At 40.6% G+C, this 22,504-nt stretch overlaps 1 protein-coding gene across 1 annotated transcript in view; it reads left to right on the top strand.

The window, feature by feature from the left end:
* LOC140507474 (transmembrane protease serine 9-like) overlaps positions 1-21,964 on the top strand; it is a 33,777-nt gene extending 11,813 nt beyond the window's left edge. Inside the window, 9 exon segments of the mRNA XM_072615553.1 lie at positions 2,750-2,843; positions 8,615-8,662; positions 9,800-9,888; positions 12,576-12,673; positions 14,579-14,704; positions 16,690-16,830; positions 19,095-19,236; positions 20,585-20,737; positions 21,947-21,964. Of these exon segments, the coding sequence (XP_072471654.1) occupies positions 2,750-2,843; positions 8,615-8,662; positions 9,800-9,888; positions 12,576-12,673; positions 14,579-14,704; positions 16,690-16,830; positions 19,095-19,236; positions 20,585-20,737; positions 21,947-21,964 (909 nt within the window).
* Positions 21,965-22,504: the final 540 nt, after the last annotated feature.

Here is a 22,504-nt window from a genome sequence, read left to right on the forward strand (position 1 = left end):
TGACTTTGTTTTGAGTGAGGGAGGGCTGTGCAGGTCATCAGCCTCACTTCTCCTCCAGAGCCATCTGAATCCAGTGACCAGGTATTCATCAGGATGACTGGAGATGACCCAAGATGAGGCAATTGGGGTTAAGTGACTTGCCCAAGGTCACACAGCTAGGGAGTGTCAAGTATTCAAAAAAGAAATGTTCCTGTTTGATCAAATTAACTAAATTACTAACAACTGTGATTTAAGTTTACTTTATCCCTCCAAGACAGGCAAAGGATTTTTTAAAAATAGTGATGCATATTCACTGGTAATGCTACGTCAAAGGGTATGCCTGGTTTTTATAGTCCTTTGGGCACAGTTCCAAATTGCTCTATGGAATGGTTGAGTTGGTTCATAACTCCACCAACAGTGCTTTAATGTCTCATTTTTCCCACATCACCTCCACCATTTGTCATTTAGCTTTTCTGTCCTATTAGTCAATCTAGTAGGTATGAAGTAGTCCCTCAGAATTGTTTTAATTTGCATTTCTCCAATCAATAGTGAGAATATTTTTTTCTTATGTTTATAGATAGCTTTGATTACTTCATCTGAAAACTAATCATGTCTTTTGATCATTTATCAATTGGGAAATGGCACTTATTTTTATACATTTAACTCAGCTCTCTATGTGTTTGAGAAATGAGACCTTTATCAGAGAAACTTGCTTCAAAATCTTTATTACAGTTACTATTGTTAATTGTAGTTTTCTCCATCCTATTCCCCCTACCCTCGTTTATTCTCTTCTCTCTCTGTTTTCATCCTGTCCCTCCTCAAAAGTGTTTGGCTTCCGACTACCCCCTCCCCCTATCTGCCCTCCCTTCTATCACCTCCTCTTCTCTTATCCCCTTTTTCCCTACTTTCCTGTATAGTAAGGTAGACTTCTATATCCAATTGAGTGTGTATGTTATTCCCCCTTTAAGTCAATTCTGATGAGAGTAAGGTTTACTCATTTTCCCTCACCTCTCCCCTGTTCCCCTCCACTGTAAAAGCTTTTTCTTGACTCTTTTATGTGAGATAATTTATTTCATTCTATCTCTCCCTTTCTCTTTCTTCCAATACATTCCTCCCTCACCCCTTAATTTTGTTTTTAGATAGAATGCCTTCAGATTCAAGCCACACTTGTGCTCTCTGTCTATATATACTCCTTATAAATTACCCTAATAATGAGAAGTGCCTTATGAGTTATAAATACCATCTTCCCATGTTGGAATGTAAACAGTTTAACCTTATTAAGTCCCTTATGATTTCCCTTTCCCGTTTACCTTTTTATGCTTCTCTTGAGACTTACATTTAAAAGTCAGACTTTCTATTCAGCTTTGGTCATTTCATCAAGAATGTTTGAAAATACTCTATCTCATTGAATGTCCTTTTTCTCCCCTGAAGGATTATACTCAGTTTTGCTGGGTGGGTGATTCTTGATTGTAATCCTAGCTCCTTTGCCCTCCAGAATATTTTATTCTAAGCCCACAATCCTTTAATTTAGAAGCTACTAAATTTTGTGTTATCTTGACTACATAATACTTGAATTGTTTCTTTCTGGCTAATTGCAATATTTTCTCCTTGACCTGGGAACTCTGGATATTTCTGAGAGTTTCCATTTTAGGATTTTCTGGAGGTAATTAGTGAATTCTTTCCATTTCTATTTCACCCTTTCATTCTAGAATATCAGGGAAGTTTTCCTTGATAATTTCTTGAAAGATGATGTTGAGGCTCTTTTTTGGATTATGACTTTCAGGTAATCCGATAATTTTTAAATGATTTCTCCTGTATCTATTTTCCAGGTCAGTTGTTTTGCCAATGAGATGTTTTACATTGTCTTCTATTTTTTTCATTCTTATGGTTTTATTTTATTGTTTCTTGACTTCTCATAATGTCATTAGCTTCCATTTGCTCCATTCTAATTTTTAAAGAATTGTTTTCTTCAGTAAGCTTTAGGACTTCCTTTTCCACTTGGCCATTTCTGTTTTTAAGGCATTCTTCTTTTCATTGGTTTTTTGTACTTCTTTTATCATTTGGCCCAGTCTGCTTTTTAAGGTGTTATTTTTTTCAGTATTTTTTGTGTCTCCTTTACCAAGCTGTTAACTTGTTTTTCATGATTTTCTTGCATCATTATCATTTCTCTTCCCAGTTTTTGCTCTGCTTCTCTTACTTGATTTTCAAAATTCTTTTTGAGCTCTTCCATGGCATGAGACTAATTCATATATTTCTTGGAGGTTTTGGATGAAGGAGCTTTGACTTTTTTGTCTTATTCTGAGTGTGTGTTTTGATCTTCCTTATCACCATAGTAACTTTCTATAGTCAGTTTTTTTTTCTGTTGTTTACTCATTTTCCCAATCTATTGCTTGACTATTTAACTCTTTGTTAAAATAGGGCTCTGCTTCCAGGGTGGAGGGTGCACTCTCCCAAGCTTAAGGGGTTTTGTGCTGCCATTTTCAGAGATACTTCTAGAGACCTGTTCAGTTCTTCTAAGGTGGTATGCTTAGGAAAGATGTTTACTACTTTCCTGGCCTGTGCTCTGATCTGTGAGCAACCACAAGCACTCCTTTTTGCCCTGGAACTTTGAGGAGAGTCCTCCACTGTAGATGCAAAATTTGCTGTGCTAGTGATCCTCCTTGCCCAGGGACTGCCACCTATGACTACCATCAATATCTGATTATGGGCAAAGCAACAGAGTCTTGTCTTGGTGCTAACAAAAAGACCCCTGTAATCTCCTTCTGACCAGTTACTCAATGCCCTTACTGTCTGTGAGCTGAGAGCTCTGGAAGCAGCCACTGCCTCTGATGATTTAGTCACTCCCAAGACCTGTTCCTGGTTTGGTGAGGATAAGGCTGTGCTGGCACAGCATGTACTGGACTGTGCTCCACTCTTATTCAGGTGCAGCACACCTTACCTGATAATCTTTTAAGTTGTCTTTGGCATCTGTGGGCTGAGAGCTCTGGAAATCATCACTGATGCCACTGATTCAGTCACCCCAAGGCCTGCTTTGAATTTTCTGGGACCCAGTCTGTGCTAGAAGGGTCTGCACTGGACTATGTCCTCTCTCACCCTGATGCAATAGACTTTTCCTACCAACCTTCCAAGTTGTCTTGAGCTGGAAATTTGGTTCACTCCATTTTGGAGGGAGTGGTTTGGCTGCTCTGGAATTTGTCCAGAGTCATTTTAAAAGGTATTTGTAGGAGTTTGGTGGAGAGCTCAGGTGAGTCCCTGCCTTTACTCTGCCATCTTGGCTCCACCTCCCAGGACTGGTTTCTTTCTTGGATTTTCTTCTCCCTTAAATGCCTAGTACACTTCTTCCTACATTATAGTTTTGGTTTATGGTATTCAGCTTAGTAGATATGTAGGGGAGGTTTTCCTCCTCTTCTTCATTTCATTTTAAACCCTATTTGGTCACATTCACCAAACACAAGTATCACAGTGGGACTGGCCAATGGGAACTCTTTTCCCTGAGCATACTCAACCTTTTGCCAAAAGATGGAAATAGTGAACTTGTTTCCAGAAGTGTGTGATGGTATATCATGGGGGGCTCTGCTCTCCACTTCAGAACATGAGCATATATGACTCAACAACATGGGAAAGGATTCTGGGAAGATGTTGGAATAGGTCAGAAAATTCCAAGCTCTCAAGATTTTCTTCCAGAAAAGAGATGAAGTAGTGCTTCAAGGCAAATATAGAGCAGCAAAAATCCATGAGAGAAGGGGCAGAACAGGGGTCCTCTTGGGATAGTCAGAGAAGAGCCAAAAAAAAAATCTGAGGATGAGGTTTGGCCCCTGTGAAGAGTAAACAGCTCTAGGCTAGGAACTGCTTAAACAACTAGTGATAAATACCGGAGGTTAGCTGGGTTAGGATGCTATTTTGGTCCCAGCTACAGGAACTTTTACCCCTTGAACAGTAAGAGAAATAGGATGTCTGATCCAGAGAAGATCAAGGACCTCTACAGACCCAGGTGTGTTGCTGAGACTTGGAGGTGGCAAGAAGGAACCAGTACACACCAGTAAGTGTAGAAGCAGTGGGGCAGAGACACCGCTGACTATGGGTACTTACAGGAGGCTGAAGATCTTGGTTTGGGTTCAATGTCAGAGAGGAGAACTGAGGGAGGATCTGAGGTCAGAGGCACTAACCCTCATACCCCAGGACTAGAGGTGATTACAAACATATTAAACTATCACCAAGAAAAAATGTACAGGCAAAGGAGAAAGAACTCAACCATAGAGAGCTATTATGGGAATAGAGAAAACTGGGGTTCAACTTCAGAGGAGGATAGTGAAGCAAAGAAACCATCTTCTACCTCAAAGAGTAATGTGAAATGGTCATGGACCTAAAAAGAATTCACAGAAGAACTTAAAAAAGACTTTAAGTCAAATGAGAGAAATTAAAGAAAAACTTTAAAAAATAAGAACAATCTAAGAAAATAAGAAGATTATGGAAAGAAAGTCAACCAATTAGAAAAGGAGATCCAGAATCTTAAAGAAGAAAATGACTCCTTGAAAATCAGAATTGGGTGAGGGGAAGCTGGAGAAATTATAAGAGATCGAGACATGAGATATATAATATCTTAATACTAATATTAATATAAAATAAAATATTAATATAAAAAGATATGTAATATATAAGTATAAATAATAAATAATATAATTATAAAAATCAAGAAAAAAGCAAAATATAACAAATGAAAAAAACAACTGATCTGGAGAATAGATTAAGAGAAAACCAAAGAATAATTGGAATACCTGAAAGCGATGATCAAAAAAAAAATCTTGAAACAATGACACAAAAAATAATTAAAGAAAATTTTCCTGAAGCATTAGAAAAAGAAAATCTACCAATCACCTCCTGAAAGAGATCCTATCAGGAAAACTCAAGGATAAAATATTATGAGCAACAACAACAAAAAAAAAACAATTTCCATATGGTGGTGCCGCAATTAGAATCACACAAGACCTAGCAGTGGTAACACTAAAAGATCATAGGTCTTGGAACATTATATGTGGAAGACCAAAATAACTGTGCTTCTGGCCAAAAATATCAACCAAGCAAAGCTAGGCATAATTCTAAATGAAAAAAATGAACATTTAATGAATTATCAGACTTTCAGGACTTTGTTTTTAAAAAAACACCTGAAATAATAGAAGATTTGACATACAAGAGCCAAGAGAAACATAAGGTACTTACCAAAGACCAATTGCAAGAGACTTGATAAGGACAGATGGTTTACCTTTCATGTATGAAAAATGTAAAATATATCTAAGATTGTTATTAGTAATTAGGTAATTCATAAGAAAAACTGGGATAAACCTGAGCATGATATGACTTCAAAAAGCACAACCATTTAGGAACAGCTAAAAAGAGTAATTATCTTATGCAAATGAGGTACAAGAGGAAGAACCAACACAGAGGCATTAGATGGCGAAGGAGGGCTGTTAGTTCTGGAAATCTACTTCCATCCGGAATGGGTCTGAGGGAAACAATACATCTATATCTAGAAAAGTATAGAAGTCTTCTAAATTTAAGAAGAAATAAAATGCTAAAGGGATAGGGAGGGGGGAGGACAAGGGAAGGATCTTGAGAGGGGAAGGTGAGGGAATAAATCAAAGGGGCACATAAAAGGGCATTTAGATTTATGAGAATAGGAGGATAAAGGAGGGATCCATGGAGGAGGGGTAGGTTAAGCAATAGAATGGCAAGGTAGTGAGCAGAAGTAAAGTAGAGGAGTCTAGAGGGATAGGAAATAAGAAAGAAGTATAAACATAAAAACAGAGGTTCAAAGATTAGGAGTAGACTCTCTTAGGGAAAGTATATGATTATATATGTTTGTATGCATGCATATATATTATATGTATATGTATACATGTGTGTGTAAATATAAACATACATGTATGTATACATATACGTGTATATCTGTGTGTACATGTATATAAACATATAAAATCACACTTTACTCTGTCCTGGGGCAGGAGAGGAAAAAGTAAAAAGTGTGCAGTAGGGAACAAAAGAAAACCTATAAGGAAGCAAAGAAAAAATGGGCAGCTCTTAGCACAACGTGTAGTATTTACTATATAGAACTTTCTTAAAATGGAAATTTATTGCTATATATCTTGAATTCTCTCTTACATTCTGCCATGTACTTTACATAGTTTTTCTTTTGTTATTATATAATCAATTTCATTTGTTTTTATATTTTATACCATGCATTTATTTTTAATTTTAATATGTAAGTTAATATGTTTCTTTTTCTTTTCTCATTATGCATTTAAGTTTTAATTTAAAAAAAAAATTTTGAAACATGATGAAACAGACTTTGGATTGCCTGCTGGGTCTGATGTGAGAGTATATACAAAAGGCTTCACTGGGAAAAACTTGGTCCCTTTTCTTTACATGGTGTCCATTCAGAAGGACAAACTGCTGTGGTTTTTCCTGGTGGGGGCCATGAGCATTTTATTAAAAAAATTTATAGTTATTTCAATATAATTGGTTTCCTTTGTAATCCTAGGTATTTTGCTTTGCACATTTAAAACCTTTATTCTGAGAGGAGATACACAGGCTTCACCAGACTGTTGAGAGGGTTCATGGCATATATACACAAAAAAAGTTTAAGAAACTCTGGTCTGATGGTGGTTAGGAAGACAATACCAACCATGGTAGTCAGTTTCTCATCCATTGGTGATGCTTTCTAGGTTCATTCTCCAAGTACAGCTTGTGTGCAAATGAGTCACTGGACTTGGACAGTCTTCTGTTTTGACAGATCTGAAAAGATTCTTTGTCTCATCTTGGATGCATGCCTAGGACATGTTGTTTTCAATAACAGGTAGACAAACAACTGCCTCAGTGCTCATCAGTTGAGAGTCACCACTATTCTTCTCTTGCTTGGACCCTTACTGGCTGATCTTTGACTCAGTAGCCCCTATAGAATTACTGTATCACCTCTCAGAGGACACACAGATGCTTTCTCCTCAGTGAGTCCAGTTCCTTCCTTTTAAGAGAGTCCACCTCCCCCCAGCACTTGTAGAAGACACTCATGTTTATTTCTTACCTCCAAGCATTCAACAATCCTTGCCTTCTTCCCCCTTCCTCTAAGTCATGTTTTTCCATCTTCTGACCTTCTGACACAGGATTCATCTCTGCTTCCTCACATCCTTTTTATGTTCTTTATTTTCACACTAAAGTCCTTCTGTACCTCGAAAAAACAATACGTAGCCACTGTTGTTGTTTGTATCTTGTTTTCAAAGAAGGTGATGTCTTGAGATGTGCATGAATTGGATTTAAGACAGACAGAGTTGCATAGTCATCACCCTCACTTTCTCTTCCAGTCATTGAAGTTTGGTGGCAGAACAAAAGTCACAATAACTGGCTATGTCCTGGAATGAGGTGGATGACCTTGGAGTCTTCAATGTCTGACCAAGCTCTAAGGGCTCCAGAGCACCTGCTCCAGCACCTTCATGGCTATTGGAATAAATTGTTCTCATCTACCCATTCTGCCAGGGAAAGTCTTCACATGCCTAGGGTCCACCACCACCCTCACCTTATTGACTAAGAGGTTAGAGGACCATCAATTACCTTCCAACTGGTTTAGCCCATTGGTTGAGACATTTTACTCAGGTGTGATGGCTGCACATGCTATTGCATCTTGGAGCCACAACTGAGAGTTGGGTGATGGTGGACACCCAAGGCAAATGGGCAGCCCTGAAACAGTGAAAAGCAAGCCCTCCCACCAGAGGGCGCTATTCCTTCTGAACTTCCCATATGACCCTGTCCTTAATAACTTGGAATATAGAAAAGTGTTCCTGAAGTATCTTCAGTTTCTCTTTAAGGAGAAAGACAAATTCACTGCACTTTGAGCACAGGCAACAGTCTCTTGGCCATTGTATATGGTCATTACATAGAAACAACATAGGGTAAGTAGAGGTCCTTGGGAATTCTCCCTATTCTCCATATTTACTAGAAGATGGATCCATAGCCTTCATCTTTCTTGCTAGTACCTCCGTGAAGAACTCAACTATTCATTGTGAATTTACCTTGTTCATTGTCAGTTTGGATCCTCCTCCTTCTCCTCCAACTTTTCCTCTTTCTTCTCCTCCTCCTTTCCATCATCTATCTATCTCTCCGTCAAATTAAGTAATGACTTATCAGTTATGCTCATCTTTTTTAAAAAACTGCTTTATTAATCCTTATCTTCAGCTTTATTTCTCCTCTAATTTTCAAATTTTCTTTTGTGATTCTTAAAAGCTTCTTCATCTGTTAATTTCCAAGGATTTTTTAATGTATGCCCAATTCATGAATCCTCTATTTTTATTTAGTTAATATATATTCAGAGATATAGTCATGTTGTTTTCACCCCAAACACATACCAACATGTCTCATAAAGCAGGTGGCATCTGAATTGGAAGGTCCAATTCCAATATTTTGCTTAGATATTTCCAAGGAAGTAGGAAGCAGATGTTGGGAAAGGAAAGAATGGACAAACACCTTGTTTTCATCAAATCCTGAGAAAAGCCCCACTTGTGTTCTGTACATATCTTGCACTGGCGATAAGGGCTACAGTTTAAGTAGGCCCTTCTCTGTGGCCTCTCCTCAGTCTCAGAGGAAATCTAAGGAAGCACCAAGATCAAGCTCCTGTTGGCTTCAGTGCTGGTGGCTGGAGGTAAAATTTATGCCTGGGTTGGAGTGGGGGAAGCAGGGAGTGAAAGGTTTAATGCAAGATAGGAGAAAGGAAAGTCATCAGATTTGGAGGAGGAAGAAACTTCAGAGGCCATTGGGTCCAATCTCCTCATTTTACAGATGAGCAAACTGACATATGAAAAGGTTAAGTGACTTGTCCAAGATGACACAGTAAGTACCTAAGATGGGATTTTAATCAAGGACAGTTTCAACAGAAGCTCTTTGTTCACTAACCCAGCGGTCTCAGGATCCCTTTATATCATTAAAAATAACTGAGGACTTTCCCCATCTCCCAGAGATCCTACGTGGGTTTTGGCTACTGATATCCACATTAGAAATTAAAACATGAATATTATTATGAAAATAATTCTGAACCCATTGACCTTCTGAAAGTCTCAAAGACTACCCATTGGTAACATACATAACAGACTGCTTCATTTATGCCATGACTTCACTTACAGACAACACACATGAGTTCCAGAGAGATAGTGCCTTAACCCCAGTTCAAACTGGTCAGAACTAACAGAATCAGAATTCAAAGCAAAATCTCTGATTCTAAGTCTATTATCTCTCCATTATACCATGCTGCCTCAGAGGAGATTTACAGTCAGGAGTGATCCAGTTCAAATCCCAGATTGGTAGGTGTTACTAGCTGTGTGAACCTAAACAAATCATTTCACTCCCTCTCTGTGCCTTAGTTTCCCTATCTGTAAAATGGGGTCATAGTAGTACACTACCTATGTCAAAGGGCAAGGTAAGTAAATTATTTGATGTTTTTTAGTGTGTTATAAGGATGTGACTTGTCATTCAGTCACTTTGTTCTGGGCTCTAGTCTCCCATGTTCCCTATGACATGGGCCATCACTTCTTGGCCATTTTCCCTTCCATTGTTCTCAGTCTTGTGGGGTATAAAGAATTAGAGAGGAGTTCCAAGAGATCACTGGGTATTGAGTCAGGGAGGTGGTCAAGACCATCTCCCGTTATCCCTACTTTTCTGTGTATTCAATCATCAAAAATGTGAGATCAGGACCAGGGTTAGATAATGGGACTATGTGGGCCGATGGGATGGCTTGGTTTGATGATATCTCATGTGCCCTTGTTAACTTTCTTCTGTGTTTTAGTTCTAGGCTGTGGGGTCCCCACCTACAAACCCAATCTATCCAGGGTTGTTGGAGGTAAAGATGCACTGCCCAACAGTTGGCCCTGGCAGGTCAGTAACTCCCCCCATCTCCAGCCCTAGCTGTAATTAGGGTTAGGGAGGGCAGGTTGCCATCTAGGGTACCCCACATCTTGGAAGAAGGTGACTTTTAATGTACTATTTTCTAAATGCATGTATTGTTAGCATTATAAAATTTTTCTCTTATGGGCAATTATTATGTGCTAAGCTGAATCACATGGATACCAGTAAAGGTTTGCTATATAATAATTGCATTATTGATTTAATTGGTTAGGTGGGAGGAAACATGCATAGGGAGAGGAAAATGGCTGCTATCTTAAACTTAAGGAGCAATAATGTTTTATCACAGCTTGTTCTTCTCCAGATGTGCTCCCTTTTTCCCAAAACTCACAAAGAGCTCGAGGCCATTACTTAGAAACACCTTTGTATAGAGACACAACAGTAGGATGGGAAGCTTCTGAATCCTATTTCACCCTTGATCACCTGAAGATGGGGGAATGAAAAGGAGAATGGGGAAGCCATCAGCCTTTACCGTATAAACTTCATGTCATACTGTGAGCCAGCACTTCCTGTCTTCAAGGTTAGACCAGTACCACGCCCATGCCCTCTACCATCCCCATCATCTTTAAAAGTGCAGGAAGAACATTTACATCTGAACAAATGTCTAATAGCTGTCTTCCCCAACTTTGCCCCCATTCCTACCAAATGATGCTCCCCCTTCCCTCTCAACCTTTCCTGAAGCTTTAAATCATGGTGCCATACTATAAACCCCATGATGATTACAGAAATCTCTGTATAACAGGACTCCTGAACCTCATTGAACAAATCACTGATTTCTAGAAGTCTTTAATACAGAATTCCAGTGGGGCCCAATCCTCCAGGTATCCCATGTCAGCAGTCAAAATCTTTCTCCAATCAGGAATGTTAGACATAAGATACTGTTAAAGCAGGAAGTCTGTCAAAGGATCTCTGTATTTTGACCAAGTTCTTTAGTTTGATTATACATTTCTATATATTCCTTTGCTCCTGAAGCCTGGTCATAAACTATAACCTATGGCTCTCACCTGTTCTCTATATTTTCCTTCCTTGGAACCTGCCTTGAATCTCTCATGCCTGGTTTATAGCCTTGACTACAATCTATAAGCAATCTGTAATCACCACCCAGGTTGATCTCAATGGTGCATGGATGTCCTCTGTGTGTGTGTGTGTGTGTATGTGTTTGTAAAATAAAAGGTGGAATCAATTGAATAAATCAATCAAATCACCCCACCCCATTTAAAGTAATTGTCAGGATACTAAACCCTGATACATTTATCAAGTGAAAAAATCTTCTCTTCTACAAGTTCAGATTCCTTCAAGTGATTCCCATATGGTATGAACTATAGACCCACTATCCTGGATAATTATCCAGTTCATCAGTATCCTTCCTGAGCTGGATGATCTCCAGTTATCCTGATCTATATCTGGTCACTAGACTCAGATGGCTCTGAAGTAGAAAGTGAGGCTGGTGACTTTGTACGACCCTTCCTCACTTAAATCCAACTCACTGGAATGACATGGCATCACCCCCATGATCTCATGGTCCACATTGAGAACAACACATTGACAACAAACTACAACAGTCTGCACTGCTAACTAGGTGTGACTGAGGCCTGGGCACCTTCTTGAATCAATCAAAGCCATTCCAATCAGGTGCCCTAAGAAGTCAGCTCTGACTGAGAGGTCATGCCCTGAGGAGCTCATATAAAAGGCAGAGCTAGTACAGAAGAGAGGAGAGATTTCCAGGGTCTAGCAGTGAAGAGGAAGGAGTGAGGACATCACCAGACAAACTGGCAGCAAAGGAGAAAGGAAAGTAGGACTGAGCTGTTGTACAGATGGAAGATGTTAAGGATCTTGGCACTAAATAAGCATTCATTGAAAAAAAAATAAGTGTTTATTGAATTGATGACTGATTAAGGACAAAACCAAAGACTCTAACATGGCTAAGGGATGAGGCAGCCCCAGCTCTCAGAGGGAAGGCGATTCTATTCAGTAGAAGAGGAGAAGGGGGAAAGCAGATGGCTCTCACCTCCTCACACCTGGACTACTTAAATCACCTCCTAGGGTGTCTCTCCAACACTCCAGTCCACCCTCCATTCAGCAGCCAGATTGATCTTAATGTGCAGGTCTGACCATGGCACTCTCCCCTCTCCCATCTCCTACTCAGTAAACTCCAATGGTTCTCTGTCACCACCTGGACCAAATAGAAAAGCATCTTCCTGACCTCCAAAGCCCTTCCTAACCTAGCACCCTCCTGTCTTTCCATTCTTCTACCATCTTAGACCCTCCCTCTCTTGGCTCCAGGCATTTTCTTTGATTGTTTCTCAAACCTGGAATGGTCTGCCTCCTTATCTCTGCCTACAGGCTTCCTTGGTCTCCTTCAAGTTCCAGCTGAAATCCCATCTTCTCCTGGAAACATGTCCCAAGCCCTCTTAATACATTAGCTTCCCTTTGTCAATTATTCCCTATTTATCCTGTACATGGCTAGTTTATACATTATTTGTATGTCCTCTCCCCTATTAGGTTGCAATGAAAACAAGGACTGTCTTATCTTTTTTTTACGCCAGCACTTAACACAAAGTCTGGCACATAGTAGGTGCTTTAAAAAATGTTTTATTGACTGACCGACTGACTGACTGACAGACTTCCCAGCACCTTTGTACTCTGTGTTTTCTACTCAGATCTCTCTTCAGTACAGTTCCCTTAGTAGATGGAGATATACCTGTGGGAGAACCCTGATAGCTCAGGACTGGGTAATGACAGCTGCTCACTGCATCAGGTAACTCTTCTAGGATTCCTATCTAGTCTACGCCTCCCACCATTTGCAAACACTTATTTCTAACCCTTGGAACCCGAATGATCAAACCTATGACCAGTGGGTCTGTTTAACTTAAACTCTTTAAAAGAGCCTTGCAAATAGGTCACTTGCCTGGAGTGAATTAAATTCTTTTGGGCAGGGAGAGGGACAATCACTGTTTACAATTTAGGGTACAAGTCAATGAAAAGCTTTTATTTTCTTCATAGTTCCAAACCAAGACAGAAGGAAATATCAGTTGGCACATTGAGAAGGGCATCTCTATAGGGCAAGTAGGCTTCTGAATACTAGCCATTTCCTCACCAATATTTATAGCATGCAAAAAACACATTTCCATATTAGTTTCCCAATCATTTAGCCACTGGGCTTGGGGAATAGTTTGTGTTTCAGACAAAGAGATAGAGACTTTCTAATGTTAGTCTGCCATTGGCATCAGGGGTCTGAGACAGGGTTGAGTTGGCTTCTTCCATAACCAGGAGTAAAGAAAGGCAGAATACTATCTCTCTGTCTCTGTCTCTCTCTCTCTGTCTCTCTCCCACTCCTCCACTAAACTTCCCTTCCAATGCTTCACTTTGGTGTAAACATAGCCCTATCTTCTCAAAGACCATAGCAGCAGAATTGCTTGAGCTAGTCTTCCCAAGTTCTAGAGACTTCAAGTTCAGGGCCAAGAATGGAGGGTGTCCATCATCTGCAGGCCAGAAAAGGCAAAGCACCAAAGCATGGTTCATCGACCATACAACAGGAGGGACTTTAGAGATCATCCACCAGGAGTTCTTAACCTTCTTTGTGGCCTAGATCCCTTTGGCAGGATCTGGTGAAGCCCATGGACTCCTCAGAATCATGGAGACAAAATAAAGTACATAAGATTTCAAACATGCTGAAATAAGTTACCAAAATATATTAAAAAACAAATTTATGGTCCTCATGTTAAGAAGCCGTGGTTCTAGTCCATCTACCTTGTCTTACACATATGGAAACAGAGGCTACAAGAAGAGGAGTGGTTTCCCCAAGGTCCCTCAGCCAATGTTAAAGCCGGAATTCAAACCTGGATCCTAAACTCCAGATTGGTCTCTCTCTCCACTACACCATGACCTCAGCCTGAGCAAAGCTTTTAAGTCTGAAAATACTCACTCCCTGAAACCATCTCTTCTGTCCATGTTTCTCAAATCACATGACAAGAAACCATGAAACACCCAAAGGTTTTTTGTTTGTTTAATGAACTTTGCGTTGTTTCTTGTTGTTCAGTCATTTCAGTCATGTCTGACACTTCATAACCCTATTTGAGGTTTTCTCGGTGAAGATACTGAAGTATTTTGCCATGTCCTTCTCCAGCTCATTTTACAGATGAGGAAAATGAGACAAACAGGATTAAGTGATTTGCCCAGGGTCACATAGCTGGTAGCTGATGCCAGGTTTGAATTCAGGTCTTCCTGAAGATGGACCCAGCTCTATCTACTTCATCACACAATTAAATATGATTTTTTTCTTAGTAAACATTTAAAAATGATAATTTTAGAGGATTTAGTTGGGCCAGAGTTGTTTTGGTTTTTTTAATCTAAAACATACTACCGCGTAACAAAATTTGAGAACCACTATTCCAGGATGTGGAAGCATTGGCAGAGGATACATCGTACCCATGAAATCACAGGTCATTTAAATCTTCCCCAGAGTCACTGCAGAAAACCCAGGGCAAGAGCCCACCAAATAGCCTTGGTGTAAATTGTCACAAGTCCTGTGTGGAGCTCTTGAGAACCTGTGAGGCTCAAAGACTGGTCTGAGACATAAAACTGCAATGCTTGTCTGTAGTCCTGATGAGCATCACTTCCTGCAGAGCTGACCCTCTCCTCTTTTTCCTTTTCTTTTCTGCAGCTCTTCTAGGACCTACCGAGTACAGCTTGGGAAACACAGCCTGTCCACTAGTGAGGAAGGAACTGTTGCTGTCAGTGTTACAAAGCTGGTGGTCCATGAGAGATGGAACAACAATCTTGCCAATGGGTACCTTAAGGGCATTTCCTCCTTTGGGTTGAATTGGGAAGAGGGTAAGGGTTCTTATGAAAGGCAGTAAGGTTAAGAAAGAAACAGCTAATCTAGTCTTGGGAAGAAGATGCCCTCTGCCCAGTGCCTTAACATCCTAGGCAGGGAACAGATGAATTCTGATGAGAATATACATAGTTAATCAGAATGTATGGAAAGGAATGCTTGAAAATGTTACAAGAAGAGCAGTGATAGTCCCACTAGACAGACCATAGATCACTGGTAGCATCTACAGCCACATTTCAAAGTACAGATGTCCAGAGGAGAGTAACTAGATAGGAAGGAGAATCACAGAATCTCAGGGTTGAGAGAGACCCCAACAGCCAACCAGCTCAAACATTAGATAGGAAAACACCCCCGTAGGACAGATCTAATAAGTAATTTTCCATTCACTTAACTTGATGCAAGGATCACTTATCAGACTGGGAATACTCAGCTTATAGAAAACTTTGGCTGGGGTGTGACCACTCTCTCCAAGAGTTGAAGCATTTAATAAATGCTTTATCTGTCTATCTGAAGTCCTGTCTCATGAAAGTCATTCAACATACATTTATTAAACTCCTAGTTCTACAGATACAAAGAAAGGCAAAGACAGCTTCTGCCCTCACCAACCTCACAATCTAATAGAGAAGACAAACATGTAAATAACAAGATACGCGTAAGATCTATACAGAATCAACAGAAAGTAATCTCAGAGGTAAGGCACTCATACTTGGGGGGACTGGGGAAGGCTACCTGCAGAAAATAAGACTTGTACTGAGTCTGACAGGAAACCAGAGATTCTTCAAGTAGGTGTCGGGGGAGAGAGAGTAGATGGAGATGTAGATAACGTCATTTAGACTCAATGTAAGAAAATACTTCCTGAATCTGAGATCTCTTGCCAAATGGAATAAGTTCCTGTCCTTAAAAATTATAGTATCCTAGCCACAGAAAGCTAGAAAGACTTTAGAGGCCATCGAGTACAACTCCCACATCTTATAGATGAAGATACCGAGGCACAGAGAATATTTTTTTAGTGACTTATATACACAAATAGTAAGTGAGGCAGTCAAGATTAGAACTCAGGTCCTTTAACCCTTAGGTCAGAGTATTCTATGTTCAGCTTTCCTCTGTGATACACTGCCTTCTGTAGTGTTGAACTTCTAGTGATTTAGGAATGTTCAGTGGTGTCAAACTCAAATAGAAATGCATCTCTGCCAGTGGCATATTGACTTAGAAAACTCCAAATTAACATTATCTATGTTACAATGTATTTTTATTTTTTCCCACTTCTCAATTATTTTCCAATGTGTTTCTCGATAACATTTTAATCTGGTTTGAATTGTACTGGGGGAAATTTTGGTGGTCCACATGAGGTATGGGAGTTTGATACCTCTAGATGACTTCCAAGTTCCTTTTGAGCTCCCATGGTCTCTGATTCTCTAGTAAGGAATCCTTCACTGAAGATCTCTGAGCACAGAGGGACCCAAGGAAACCAATGCTTTAGCCATGTCCATTTGGCTATGACATAAGGATACACTTGAGAAAGAAGGGACAAGAGTCAGAGAGACCTACTGATCTGATAGTCTTCAACTATGCTCCAAACATTCCCTCTAAGTGCTTAGAGATCACCATTACTCCAAGTCACACATGTCAATGGATGAGCTCATGGATACAGGTACTTCCTCTTGTAACAAAGCAGGTTGCACATCACTCCTACCTGACCATCCTGTGTAAGTGTGTGTGTGTGTGTGTGTGTGTGTGTGTGTGTGTGTGTGTGTGAGTGCATGTGTGTGTGTATACAAGAGTTTAAATTAGGTATGGCTTTTTCAATCCACCCAGGATTAATGGAGAGGAGACAAGACTCTGGGCTGGCTCCATATTCTTGGAGTGAACTCAGATTAAATGGGGAACAAACTGACCAGAAGCCTACTCTCTTCACACTTTCTCCTCTCTCCCACACTCAGGAATGACATTGCCCTGCTCAAACTGGCCAGCTCTGTCTCTCTGACTGACAAGATTCAGCTGGGCTGCCTGCCTCCTGCTGGAACTATTCTGCCTAACAATTATGCCTGCTTTGTGACAGGCTGGGGACTGCTGAAAAGGAAGTGGGAGCCCAGATGTGGGAAGGGACAGCAGGGTAGTGGTCCAAGAGGGAAAGGAGTCAGTCCCCATCCAATCATTTGGAGACCAAAGACCTGGAAGGCTCTCTTCCCACTCCACTGCCTGAGGCTGATTGGAGAAAGGTGAGAGAGAGCAAAGGATGGCTAAAATAAGGTAGAGAAAGTCACCCCAAGATTTAGAGCTGAAAGGGGATTGGAGAGTGTAATGGTGACCCCCTGACTACAAAGCCAGAGAGGAGGAAGTGATCAAGTTACCAAGTAGCACAGGTGGGGTTTGAAACCCAGATTTTCTGATAACAAACCTAGTGTACATCCTGCTAAACCACGTGGCCATAGATTGGAATCCAGAGCAGCCACTGATCTCCCTTTGGCCTCCGGGCCCCTGGAACCCTGCAAAGGTTCTCATGGTCCATCAACCTTCTCACTTTTCCCCCTGGCTCTGGGCATTCCTGACCTTCTTCTGAAATGCAATTCTGGGGTCAGGAGTGTAGGTCAATGTTACTAGATAAGGGACAGTTATAAAAGGAAGATTCTATAGGATCTGAAACAGGAAGAACAGATAGACTGGTATTTAAAAACTGACTCTCTGGGAATGGGGGAATGAGGAAACACACTTTTAAGTTTAAGCTGCAGTATTTACATTTTCTCCAGCATTTTCTTAAGTCTAGACAATTATTGAAACTATAAATTTAACCCTGATTTGTAGATAACATTTACTTCTTTCTGTGATTGGCTGTCTGAAGCCAGTAGGATCTGACTCTAGCAAACTCTTGTCTGGAAGTCACCTCAGAGGTCACCAGTTCTCACTCCACTATTTTCCAGATGAGAAAACAAACCAAGAAAAGTGGAGTCACCGACCCAAGGTCGTCAGGTTGTAGATAAGAGTCAGAATTTGAACCCAGGTCCTCTGACTCCAAATCCAGGTCTCTCCATTACACCTCAATACCTCTCAATGTGAAATATATCTCTTGGGTTCACCCTGAATAGGTGTCTCTGGGGTCAAGAAAAGAGATACCAATCCCTCTCACCTTTCTCCAATCAGCCTTGAGCAATGGAGTGGGGAGAGAGCCTCCCAAGTCTTTGGCCTCCTTCAACTATAATCAATTACATGCCAATGGAAGGTGGCATTAAAAAGGGAAATTGAAACCAAATGTTAAGGTATTCAGCTGTTAACTCAGATATAGTAAAACAAATACTCACCAATTTAGTGGTAAAAGGTTCACATTCCAACTGTTATTTAATAGCTATGTGTCTTAGACAAGTCAAATTTTCAATATGTGCCTCAGTTTCCTCACCTGTAATATGAGGAGATTGGACTACATGACTGACTATCCTTCCAGCTCAGATCCTATAGTCTTTGAACCTCTATTTCCTCATTATCACACATCCAAAAAGGGCAATAGCACTGGTAAAGCTTGCCTCATAGCACTAAAGACCAGAAGGGACCTCCAAGGTGGGCAAGGCAGAGCAACACATGGAAAGAACATGGATCTTGAAGTTAGAGGTTTTCTTCTGGGCTTTTTGTTTTCTTTATTTGTTTTAACCAAACTTCTTGATTTAATCAATCCTCAGAAGGCTTCTGGAGAGGACCCTTCCTCTATCAAGGCAGATCATCTAGAGTCACAAAGAGTTGCCTGGAGAGTTTACCCAGAAGCCCATAGTCCTATGTGTTTCTCTGTCATCACCTCTCACTACCTGTGTGACTTTGACCAACACACAGCCCTCAGTTTTCTCATCTGTAAATTGAGAGGAATGGATTCTAAGTTTGTTTCTCCTATAATTAAGAGAAAGATATTTTGGATTCAAATCCCTGCTTTGCCATACACTAGCTGTAACTGTAAAGGAGGCATCTCTCACCAAGACTCAATTTTCCCATCTGTAAAATAGAAGCAACAACATTTGCACATCCTCTTTCATGGGGCAATTGTGAAAAAAGGACTTCTCAAACCTTATGGTGCCGCAGAAATGCAAGCTAGTAGTATTACAGTTGGCATTTTGTAACCTTTGAGAAACCTATACTAGAAATACTTCAAGAATGGTTTCCTGATCCTGGGGATCCAAAGAGCATTGGTCTTTCAGAAGACCTGAGTTCAAGTTCCAGTGCCTGCCATTCACTAGGCAGGTTTCTTTCCTCCCATAATTCCTTTCTCCTCCTCATACAATCATCTGATACTTCTATAATATGAGTCCCAGGTTTCTCATGAGATCTCCCCATGAACTCTTCCTCTTTCTGGTCTCCTTCTAGCCAGTGGAGTTGCTGCAGATATCTTGCAGCAGGCTCCCTTGCCAGTGGTAGATTATGCCACCTGCTCCCTCTCCAACTGGTAGGGCAGCTCTGTGAAAACCAGCATGGTGTGTGCCGGTGGTGACGGGTTGGTCTCCGGCTGCCAAGTAAGTGTGGAAAATGGACAGATCTCCCTTCCTCAAACACATCCCATTCTCTGACCAGAAATGAGTCACACGAGGGTCACATTTGTTTCCTTCCAGATATATATGAGAAATTGGCTGCCCAGGGAACTAGAACCTGGCCCAAGGCTTCCCTGTTTCTTATTGCCTATATGACCTTAAGCAATCTCCTGGGTTTGTTTCCTGTTTGAAAAAGGAGGAAACTTGACCATACAGTCTCTGAGGTCTTTTCCATCACTACAGTTATGATCCTACGAGTAATAGAGGGAGTAAGACAAAGTGGAAAGATTCCTGGAAAGATTGGGCATTCCTAGATTCAAATCCTTGCAATTTAGAGCATGATAATTTAATCTTGCAGCTAGATGGAGCAGTCGACAGAGCACTGGGTTTGGACTCAGGAAGACTTATCTTCATGAGATCAAATCCCACCTTTTACTAGCTGTGTGATCCTGGGCAAGTCACTTAACCCTGTTTGTCTCATGAGCTAGAGAAGGAAATGGTAAACTACTCCAATACCTTTACCAAGAAAACCCCAAATGAGTTAACAAAGAGTTAGCAATGACTGAATACCAGCAACAAAAATTTAATCTCAGTGAGCCTCAGTTTCCTCATCTTAAAATTAGGACAAGGAATGCCTGTAGGGTCTACCTCACAGAGATAGACTTCAATGACTTCAACTGGTAGACTTCAATGAGTTGATGTATGTAAAGTATTTCACAAGTATTAAAGGGCTCTATATCAACATGGTCATCATTCCCATTACCATAGTTTTTACTCTGTGATGCTGAATGAGTCATTTATCTACTCCAAGTCTCCAGTTCTTTAACTGTAAAATAAAGGGATTGGAGTAGAAGCCCTCTAAGGTCCAGCTCTCACACTGTGGTCCCAAGTCCTACATTTTTGATGTTAATGGCTGATAATGGCTTGACAAGAAATTTCCCAGAAGTACTGATATTTCAACCATATTTCCAAAGGAATGGTGAATCTTAGGCACTATGTCAGGTCTGCTAGTGAGGGAGATATTTGAGGGCCAGGTTCTCTTTCACATCCCTCAAAGCACAGTCCTAGTCATTCTGCCCATCAGGTATGATCATAATGCTGTTTAAGGACAAAACACCTACTCCAACCTCACTTTAGAGCCTTGCCATGCTGTAGTCACCTCTGCCATTTGCTCCTCTCTTTCCAGAGCCAGAATGGTATGTATTTCAATTAAATATATTAAATAAAGATTTGTGTTATATAGACAAGTCATGAACTTATTGGAAAAGCCAATTTATGTCTATATAACACATTTCCCCAAAGCCAGCCTCACTGAACCTTGTGTTTCCCTCAGGGAGACTCTGGTGGCCCACTGAACTGCCAGGCAGCTGATGGTCATTGGGAAGTGCATGGCGTTGTGAGCTTTGGCTCATCACTTGGTTGCAACTATCCTCGAAAGCCCTCTGTCTTTACCCGGGTCTCCAACTACAATGCCTGGATCAATAACGTAAGAGGTTTCCACCTGTTTCCCAAGGCCAGAACCCCACTCTGGCCACAACATGGGTGGAAACATGAGCATGTGAGATCTTAAGAGTAGCCACTCTGCCCTCTGACAAAGTACTTCCTTCCTGAAGGATGGGAAGGAAGTGAGTCATACGAAAGAACCAAAGAACAGCAGAGCTAGAAGAAATGTTAGAACATAGATTGGGAGAACTTAGAGGGACCATGAAGTAGAATATTTCAGGGATTAAAAAGAACCACAGAACACTGAATGTGAAGACTGAAAGGGATCACGAGAAAAGAGAATGCCAGAGATGGGAGTACAGGCGGTCAGAGTGGGAAAGGCCTTAGAAAATATAAGGTCACAGGTGGAACTGTCAGAATTGGGGCTGGGAGGGGGTCTTGGGACAGAGAAAGTCAGAGCTAAAAGGAGCTTCAAAATATAAGATGTGAAAACATAAACTTAGAACTAGAACCTGGGAACATAAAAAGTACCTTGACAGAGGAGAAAAGGAATGAAATTCATGATACAGGTCATTACCTTGGGCTCAGGACCCTCCATACAGTGGCAGAAAACCACTGATTGCATCACCTGGGATCCTTCTGAAGACATGAAACAACATCAAGAGAATTCTTAATAGAGAAAATCAAATCAAATCATTGAAGAAGTAAAATAAGGGAGACAGACCTAAAACATTTAGGAAGCTTTCAATGAAGGAAATGATGTTGCAAAGGCCAATCTTCCTCCAGACAAGAGTTGAGAATGCAAAGGTGGGGGACTAGGGGTATGGCAACTGCATATTCTAGCAGACATGGTTGATGTGTTAATTAGTTCCACAGAATCACTTTTTAAATCTTTGTTACAATAAAAGTCTCACAAAGAAAGGGATCTAAAAGAGAAGTGTTTGAAAACAAATGTGATATTGAGAAAAACAAAATTGGATAAAAAAAATTTTTTAAAAGACAAAGAATTATCTGGGCTAGTGATTTCAGAGAACTACTGGACCAAGAGAATTTCCATGACTTAGAAGATAAGAAGAGAAAATGAAAACTGGAAACATTTCTAGACCAGTCCCCCACCCTCTAAAAATATCAGAAATCTTCCAAGTATAGGTGGCTGCCATCTTGGGCCATCTGATATTGACAAACAAGTTTGCAGGGCAAAGATCTACAAAAGTTCCTTCCTTCCTGAACTCCTCTCTTGTATCTTCCACAGGTGATAGCAGAAAACTAACCAGAGCATCCTGAGAAATAGGTCCATTGTAAAGGGAAAAGGAAATAAAAGTTATAATCAGAAACTAACTGTTGCAGTTGGGGTGGGTTCTTAGGAAACCATCATGTCCTTCCCCTCCAGAGATCCTGGAAGAAAGTGGGTCCTTTGAGTTACAGGCAGCACTGAGATGGCACCCATGGTTTCTGACCCATTCCCTTTTTCAGTCTGATTCCAACATTCCAGAGGACAAACCTATATATCTATGTCAGACAAAGCTTTTTAAGAAACAATACATTAGGTAGCCAAGTAGCCCAGGGGATGGAGCACTTGCTGGACCAGGGGTCAAAAAGACCTGAGTTTAAATCTGACCTCACATACTTGCTAGTTCTGTGACCCTGAGCAACTATGTAACCCTGATTCTGCCTCAGTTTCTTTAACTTTAAAATGGGAATAAAAATATCATCTACCTCCCAGGATCATTGTAGTGATCAAATGAGATAACACTGTAAAGCACTTAGCCCAGTACCTGGCACGTAGTAGGCATGACGGAAATGTTAGCTA

Source organism: Notamacropus eugenii, chromosome 5, assembly GCF_028372415.1.
Source record: "Notamacropus eugenii isolate mMacEug1 chromosome 5, mMacEug1.pri_v2, whole genome shotgun sequence".
NCBI classification, from domain to species: Eukaryota; Metazoa; Chordata; class Mammalia; order Diprotodontia; family Macropodidae; genus Notamacropus; species Notamacropus eugenii.